The 9,369-nt window shown below is 42.0% G+C and overlaps 1 protein-coding gene across 1 annotated transcript in view; it reads right to left on the reverse strand.

Moving 5' to 3' along the window:
* Positions 1-759: 759 nt before the first annotated feature.
* Positions 760-9,369, reverse strand: part of SRBD1 (S1 RNA binding domain 1) — a 95,864-nt gene continuing 87,254 nt past the window's right edge. Inside the window, exons 19-20 of the mRNA XM_010136753.1 lie at positions 1,918-2,102; positions 760-1,054 (exon numbers count right to left, since the gene is read on the reverse strand). Of these exons, the coding sequence (XP_010135055.1) occupies positions 765-1,054; positions 1,918-2,102 (475 nt within the window). The 3' untranslated portion in view covers positions 760-764. The remainder of the gene's footprint in view (positions 1,055-1,917; positions 2,103-9,369) is intronic.

A 9,369-nucleotide genomic window follows, 5' to 3' on the forward strand; every position in this document is an offset into this window, starting at 1 on the left:
GGAGCACATCCCAGACAGAAACTGTCCAAGGGCTGTTAAATCACTTGTAGAACCAGTATACTGAGAAAAGATGGCCAGAAACGTTTTTATTTTGCACAAACAAAACAACATAAATGTCTTTTGACACTTTTGAACAAAGTTCCTTAAACCCCAACGTACATCCAACATGTTAATCCATGATAAGCGAACACGCAATACGATGACAGGTAAACAGGCCTCCTAATCACGTCGCTCAAATAAATTAAAGCTGAGTATTTCTGAACCATCGATAGTATCAGCAGTCGCTCTTTTTTCAGCCTACTTTAGCAGTGATGTCATCACCGACTAACGTAAAAGGATCACTTTTTTCTACAACTAAGTTCTCTCTTCTAGACTCTCAGCCAGCGAGCAGCGAACCGAACGGCTGGGTTTCGATGGGGAGCGGTAGCTGTGCCTGCTCGTGCAGGACTGACTGCAGAGTGAGACCGCAAACCTTGCGCAGACAGGGCAGGTAAGAGATCTGCCTGACAGATGCCACCGGAATCCCGTTTGCTCTGCAGGCAAAATAACAGCCTTGCTTGGAAGTAATCCAACAAACCGCCCCAGCAATTATTAACAGAAAGGATTCAAGAAATGTGGAAAAACTGTTAGATTAAAAAAAAAAGCAGCAAGGCTGAAGGTTTCACAATTTGTTCATTTTCAACGCTCATTAAACACCTGAATCTCCAGAACCTTGCTGACATTACTTGACCTTTAAAATGAAGGCTCAATCATAAAGAACCTTCTCATAAAACGCGAATAAGATCCAACGTTATCCTCAGACGAGGAATATCGACATTAAGCACTTTAACTTCCACTCTTTCGCCAGGACCTAACCCCAGGCTTTTTCTCCTCTTCACTTTAGAAAGTTTTGCTTCTGTTATGTTTCGTACTGGGATCAAACCTGCTTTTCCCACACCAATATCAACAAAAACTCCAAATGGTGTTGCATTTTCAACTTTTCCAGTCAGAACGGCACCGACTCTTAAGTCTTCAAAGCAGACTATGCTTCTCTTGAAGTCAGGTTTATCAAAATCTGTGGCAGGAAACAAGAATCAAAAATAAGACACTGGGAAAAAAGCTTCCAACATTTTCTAAGTCTAGTTTCCAGCTGGTTGTTCCTAATTAAGAAGTCACCCCAAGGCCGCTCTGAGGTCCCAAATACCACTGTAATTTAGATGTGAGACCACCAGAACAAATGGAGACATAGAATATACACATTTTCAAGATCACCAGTGGGAAACATTTATAAAACCTGCAATGAAACCACTAATGAACCCCAAAAAGGGGAAAAGCTATTTTTAAGTATATGTTTCTTACACGTTATTCAAGCCCTCATCTTTTCTGCCTACACCTTTCTCTCTTGATGTCCTTAGAGAATCTTGCTGTAAGCTTTATTAAACGACAGCATCTCCAGATGGTTTACTTCACTGCTTCCTTCAACTTTCTCCCCCTCCACCTCAAACTGCTCAGCACTGCTGCAAAGTTTTAACCGAGGCAGGTCACGAGCCAGGTGCTCCAGTTACGCTCGTCCCCAGGAACCAGCGCAACGGAAGAACACGCTACTCCACTGTTTCTGTCCGACTCTGCGTCCCCCTCCACGATGGAGGGCCAACGCAGAGTTAATCAGCACAGAGTCAACATATTGAAACTATTTCATTTGCTAACAGCCATACGAGCCCCTTTCCTACGGCTCGGCATGCCACGGTTTAAGACAGGATTCACACTCCTTACCCACCGAGCTCGGACAAACACCTGACTACGATAGCGCCTTTACCTCGCCTGAGAACAGAAACGGAGCTCCGTGTCTGTGAACTCGAGAAGAAGAAAACGTGCTAGTTTAAAACTGGTACATAGAACAATCAAACTGAGATTACAGCCCTCAGAACAAAGGTTTACCTGTTCGGATGTCAAAGCCTTCCGGCTGAGTGAGACCATCGATGATCAGCTGCAGGGTGTGCACCGTCGTGTTTAGCCTCTTGGCTGTGCCTTCCAGTCCTTCCTTTTGAAGGACTGCATTTATTTTTTGCTGCATATCAGATTTTCCTATGTCATTTGCGTTTCCTCCAATGAGAGATAAAAACCTGGGGAGTTCAAACACAGGTACAGAGAGAGATTTGAAACACCCGTTAGTGGGAACTGAAGCTTTGCTGTATTTAGGGGTTGTTATTACTTCCGCATTGATGCGTGAACAAAACTTCTGATCATGGAAACTTCGGGTCCACCTGTCCACCCGCGTCTCCTGGAATAGATTACAAAGCCGGCAGCAAAATTTCAGTGTAAATCACTTCTCATTCCAATGATTTCATCTCACGCTACACCCCAATCTGATGATGACTGAAAGATGTCTTTCACCATGAATGTTCCCCAGGAACAAATGAGGGTTCTATAACGCTGTCATTTTTTATTGACACTCTCATTCAAATGAAAAAGAACGGCAATTCAGGAAAACAACGAACATTTACTATATTAAATTACTATACAGGATCTTTAACCCAATTTAAGAAAAACTTCACATAAAATACTTCTCTTGTTGTGAACTCCATGGTTGGGAACAACTAGTTTTTCAGAAACTAGGAGATTATCAAGACAAAGGAATTATACAACACAAACACTCTTTTCCTTCCCTATCGTCACACACATACATCGCAGATTGAGACAAATTTCCACTGGCATCCAGAAAGAAATACTCTAAAAATAAATAATAAAGATCAGTGGCTGATGCTGTTCTTGGGATTTGCCGAATTTTGTTTTGCTCGACTGCATTTCCAGTTTGACATCACTTTTCAAAGTAGTTTTGAGGTGGTTTGAAGAAAAGTAAATATCAAAACAGTTTATCAAAATTGTTTATAATATTGAATACAAATTTTTATTTTCTGTAAACTAAACACAAAACACTACGACTACTCAAATATTTTGCCTATTAAGAGCTGACATATGAATAATATCAGAACTTCTACGAAACCACCTCCTGTTGGTCTCAGAAGAGCACTAAAAGCAGTTGCAATGAAAACGCGCGGAGGGCCGGGCGAAGCGATCTTGCACGACTCCTCGGGGCCGCGGGCTGCCAGCGTTGATGGATGGATGATGCCCCACCAGAGCACTAGTGACAGGCAGCAGCTGCCCCAGCTTTGACTGACATGCCAGATGTAACACGACAAACCCCACCAGCCTCATGACTCAACCTTCTAAATAATGTATGCTTTACTGCCGGCCCCATAAACAAGTTTGCTGACATGCACGCGCTCGGCTGTATTTCACGGCAAATGGAAATTCGGCTCCAGTACCTCCAGCAACATTTTCTTACCGTTAGGATTTCACAGAAGCGTATTCACTTCAGTCGATAACAGGGTGGGTTTTGCTGCTAAGAAGTGCAACCACAAGGAACAGCCACCGATGTATTAAAACCCCTCCCGGTACGTGCAAAACCGTGCGGATAATGCAGTCAGAACGCACGGCGCTACGTGCAGGCTGCTGGCAAGAAAACCAGCCCGAAAGAGGACACAAGGCAGGTGCCCAAGCCCTCTACTGCCATCTATGACAGTTATTTCACCCCCCTCTCCTTCCTCTGCCTCTCCCACCCTCCGGAAATCCCACTGAAAGCGTTTACCTCGTATCAAAAAAGATTCCTCAGCTAGGCAAGGGTGGTTGGTTTGGGCCCTGCGTTATCATTTGCAGTTGTTTAAATAACTTACTGATGTGGTTACTGCTCCACTTGAGGATGATGCTTAAACAGGCACCCGAGCTAAGTACGTATGAAGTTCCGCCAGCCTCAGCAGAATTATTAACGTTCCAGAAATCTGGCCTTTGCTGAGGAATATTTCAGAATTGCAAGTTATATTATAGGCAGAAGAGAGCACTGTAACAAGGTGCAGCCCACACATATGCACAAAAGAAATAATCTCTAGCAGGAGCAATATATTTCTATTTTGGAAATTCTCACCTTTTTCAGTTAGGCTTTGGTAAAACCTATGTTTAAAACATTTCTAAATAAAAGCAATTTCTTCATGATTTCAAATGTAGATTTAAAGAAACACTGTTGATTCTTGTTCTATGTGTAATGTATCATTTTCACTCAAATGAACAGAGCCTGAAGGCACTTAGAATAAAAAAAAAATCAATACAAAGCACAAATCTGACTGAACCGTGCTGCATTATTATTGATCATTTCTATTTTTAAATGTCATTGCTATGAACAAAGGTAAATGTTTCCTTATTAAAAAACTAACCCAGCAACTTCAAGAGTTATTTCAAGGTCAGAAAAAACCCGATGCAGTCGGGTAAGTAAGACTGGGATATGGCTACAGGGTGGAGTGGGGGGGAAAGAGGTGTCCCTTAAGGTCCATATTCTGATCTTCAGAACGTTAAACTACCTCACTGCAATCTTTAGAGTATCTCCCTCACCCAGTGTGTCAATGACACTTAGAGCTGCACAAGGTACGAACAGGAACGATCTGTGCAAATGTTAAAGCCCATCGGGCATTTTCCTGGCTCCATACGAGAACTAAACAAGGTGTCGCAGTAGTTCCAGAGCTATGTTTATCTATTCAAAAGGTAAAACCTAAAGAAAAGGTAACAGAAATGGGGACTGGAAAGACGAGATTTTTTTTTTTCCTGCATTGAGGTCATTCTTAGGAGATATACTAGCCTCGTCTCCTCCAATGCTGGGGCCTGAGCGATTGGTGAACTTTCTGTTCTTGGCACAAACTCAGACAAAGGCTGCCTTAGGAGAGTCACAACACAGCAACATTTAGCTGCTTTAGCGACTTTGGGTTTTACGGGTTTGAGATTTAGAGGGTACTCAGAAATCTCTGCAACCACCTTAGTTGTAAGAGCACTCCTTGCAGTCTTACAGGACCTGTAGAGACCAGTCATGGCTAAATCGCTGATGTTTTGATTTAATCTATAATTTCATCCATTTTACCCAGATAAAGAAAGAAAAGCAGCATAAATGTAACAAATAAGCACATCATGTTCACTTAACATACACACCTGCACAAATCTATAGCGCAGCCCTTATGTGGCTTAAGACAAAGCAAATTTCAAGGAATGCCAAAAAGACCTCGAAAAGAGTAAAACTATTACCAAGGGAAGTCTTCAGGAAAGTTTTAAGAAGTTACTTAAACATCCCCAAAAGCTTCGTACAATATGCACAAGTTCTAAAGCTTTGCAAGGGTTTTAGTCACAGTCATTTCTGGTTGATGTAATCGTTGCCAGCACCACGGCTCCAGAGCTGGGAGTCCTGGAGTCATTACACGAAAGCAACATGATACACCATTACATCTTGTCACAGTGCACACACAAATTATGGTAATGCAACATAAGCACTCTGAAAACAAAACAACTTTGCATTAGCACGCACTTCGTTAGGTAAAACGTACGTCTGTGAGAGTAGCCAGCTTTATGCAGACATTTATGTTTTAGTCACGCTCTGAAATGCAAAAGCATCATCGGTATAATGCAGAGGTTGACAGTTCGTGTTCTCAGAGATACGGATCCTCAGCTCTCGACTACTGATGCAGGTTATATCTCAAACAGTATTTGTGTCATTGGGTGCTGGACACAAGAAGGGAAAGTTTCAAATAGATTTAAAACTGCTTGGGTGGTTTAGCCCCACAAGTATATTTAATCAATACGGTTTTGTTTAAATTGTCAATATTCTCGATTATCTGACTGCACGTAGAGGACCAGAAAGCACTCGGATAATTTATGACATTTGGAAGGTATAAATCTAAGAAACAGTGAGTTCTAAATGAGAAAAGACATCCAGACACCGCAGGTGACGCTGCAGCAGAGCCACTTTGCCCCCAGACCGTCAGGCACCCTGTTGTTAGCTGTTTTCACGACTACCGACAGATCACGTAACCAAAGCACACGCTGAGACACGAATCATGAAATATGGTTAGTTACCCACAAAGAATTAGTGCTGCAGTTAAAGGAGATAGTTCCACTAAAAAGTTAATTTTATTTCTTAGTATTTTTTTAAATGCAGCCAGGAGGAAGTTATGTAAGCGTCAGAAACTTCAAATGGAAAAATGCCACTCGATTTATGGGGCTAGTATTTATAGCGTCACTGGAGGATGATACTTCGTTATTTCCAAGTTCTTCTAATCATTCTTGTTAACTGTGTGTTTTACATCACAGAAAAGTTTTAAGAAGTCTTTACCAGATGCCATTTTAGCACTGAAAGCCTTTTCTGCTCTTCTACTTGCACGAGAACTTCCAAAACCTGTCCTCCAAAATTCCAGCTACTGAGTTAACAGTCAGACCTGTGACTGAACTGGCCTTCTCAAGCGATGAACATGAACTACTCATCAGGTTTAATGAATAATACTACTGTTCATTAGGTTTAATGGCCCTAATTCTACAAGTGTTCTCCTTAATTAGGGTTGGCCATTGCCTGTTGGAAACGGTCACAAAGATTCATTAATTTACTGAGCGTAACTAAATCTGCACATCTAGCCTGCATTATGAAATGGAACACAACTATGTGTTTTCACCCTTCACACCCCGTACCAAGGACCTCTTCCCTCCCTGATTTCTAGTCCCCTTCAGCATCGCCTCAGCTGCTCCGTCACAGCCGGGGCAGAAGCAAGCTGGCTCGGCAGAGAGCTGGAGACACGCTGGGAGGACAAGTGCCCGGCTGCAGAGGGGGCAGCAGAGGAAGACCTCTTTCAGCCAGCGGTCTCTCCCTAACTAAGTTTTCCTTCTGTATTTTCTTGCGTGTCAGTACTTGCCTTCAAAGCTCACAAGCGCACAGCAGCTGAGATACTACGGATCAGCTGCTACACCTGCACGTGGACAGAGTAGCAGAAACACCAGAGATACCACAAAATGAGGAACCCATCTGTAACAGAATATAAAATGTTGTCAACGTAAAGGCTTTGCTGAAACGAACATCAAATCCAAATGTTCACGTGCTTACTCTTTGCCAAGTGAAACAAGTGCTTTGCTGAATCTTCTCAGGATTTTGAGGTCCTCCTGGGGATATCAAGCAGCAGCACCAACACACAGTGAAGGGCGAGACACCAATCTTCACTGCAAGTGAAGATTTACTCTGCTCAGTACGTCAAACGCTTCTCTAAGGCCTAACCAACCGCGGAGTGCGGTACTGTTCCCTGCCAGGCGACGTCCTACACCGGGAAAGTCAGCCAAGGAAGATCCTCACTTGCATCATGCTATGTCATGGCTTTAGATATCCCATCAATATTGGTAAAGCCTTCTGGTCAGACTGAAACACAACCTGCCTGCCAGGTGCTGCAATCTGCCAGCAGCAAACACCCCTTCTCAGAGCCAGCCTTTCACAAAGAGCATTTTTATGAGGTTTAAACAAAAATCAGTAAGTGTTCAGATCCAGTCATATGAAACCAACTGCACCCAGCAGACTGATACAACACGGAAGAACCGTTGCATTTCCTTTCCAGCATTTGGGTTTATGAGCATTACCTGGTTGTAACTTCTTCGGGCTTCCGAAACGTTTCCTCAGTTTTCCTACCAGTTCTTTTTCAACATGCACCAAGAAACCAGATACGCTCTACGTGCTGTACTAACTGCATGTAGAAGATTCTGCAGCTATAAACTGGTTTTCACATATAGACTTCTCAGTAACTTAAACCCCAGCTCTGCTTTGCAGGAAAATCTGCTGCCTGCAAAAAGGTTGTTTTTTGGTTTTGTTTTTTTTTTAATTTATTTAACTTTTAGGAAATTCCGATTCATAATATTTAGAGGTGTTTGTGAGCTTGACTGCTGCACAACAGCTTTGCAGTGTGGAAACCACGACCAAAAATGTTTTGGTGATCTGCAGAGTGTGTTAAATCACCAGGAGGATGTTTTCCAATTATTTTACAGAAATTGTACCGATTTTAAGATGTTTAAGTGCCATAAATCACTCATACTAGCACCATTTGTGCCACTCTAGGAAAGATTACATCAGTGTTTCCATTATAAAACCCCTGTTTTTCAGGGGTTGCTAATTCAGGCATAAAAATTGGCTCCAGCCTAAAGCTTGGCAACCAAAGCCCCCACTTGGGAGTAATTCTTTGAACCAATAATTTTTTTTAATTTTTTTTTTTTTAACACAGATTAGCCTTTCAAGCAACAAAATAGTTCAAAAAACGAAAAGTAGTGGTTTCAAATTTTGGTGGACTTCTATCCTTCAAAAACATTGTTTAAAAAACTGATAATTTTGTATGGCAAATCTGTAACGTGGACTGCTGCTGTTGAGGCGATTTGGACAGGAGCAGTGGATAAAAATCACCAGCTTGTTTGGTTTAAAAATGAATGTAATTTCCCATGTAAAGTTTTAGTCCAATATAATTTTCACAAACTACGTTCTCACGGCAAGACGTGGTAGACATTGCACGAGAAGCCCCTGTGACTTGTTTATGCAGCATCTATTCCTTCACCTTCATTTCTGTGGTAAGAGGTATGTAATACTGTGTTTTGATGCCTCGATGCCTTCAAGACAATTCCACCCTTTGGCAGCACAGATCAACTCGTGAGCTTGTCATGGTCCTCGAGAAAGTTTTGTGCAAGCACAGAAAAAGATGAAAGAAATACTTTGAAAGCAGCAAAGCAGAAGAACTCCTTTTGAATGTGTTTTGTTTAAAAATAGGTGTACTGAATACTGAATCTAACCCACTTCTCAGTGCACGTAAGAACGACCAATTAGGTTTTAAACCTACTTTAGTTCTAACGTGTTAAAAACTGATGTCAGTAAGACACCTCAAATCAACATGAACAAAACTCGGTCTTCGCCTCTCGGAAGCTTTTCCATGAACGTCGGCTCCACAAAAGGGAACTACAAGCCCAGTCCCATCCACTGCCTATCAAAGTCAGCAAAACTTGTCAACAGCCCTGAAAAACACTGGACTGAATCCTCATGCAGCCTGAATTCCTAGCAGAAGTTTTTTTCTGCATTCATATTCAAACAGCAAATTGGTTTGGAAAGCTGTCTGCGTAAGTTCTGAAAAGCTTAACAGCTCCATTTTTTTCAGAGGGGTCGTTTTAAATAGATAATCATTGCTAAATTATAGCATTAGTTCCTTGAGGGGAGAATGTCTGGTCTATATTTAGCCCTTATGTCATCACTGTCAGTTTTTAATACGACACTTCTTGGCTGTTGTCAGTCCGCTGCAGAGCCGTGTTTTCTTTTCCCCAAACAGCTATTTGCAATGAAAAAACATTAGAGATACTCGCCCCACTTTCCAGTCCAAAGTGGTGCGTGTTAACATGATACCATAAAAGTTATCACCTTCATGTTTATCTTTCAAGGAAACTATCTTCTGATTGCAAGGAAAAGAAAAATACTGTTGAACACAGACTATGTTCACAGAAAGCACTTGAGACTCT

The sequence above is a fragment of the Buceros rhinoceros genome, unplaced genomic scaffold (genome assembly GCF_000710305.1).
Source record: "Buceros rhinoceros silvestris isolate BGI_N320 unplaced genomic scaffold, ASM71030v1 scaffold6990, whole genome shotgun sequence".
In the NCBI taxonomy this organism is placed as follows: Eukaryota; Metazoa; Chordata; class Aves; order Bucerotiformes; family Bucerotidae; genus Buceros; species Buceros rhinoceros.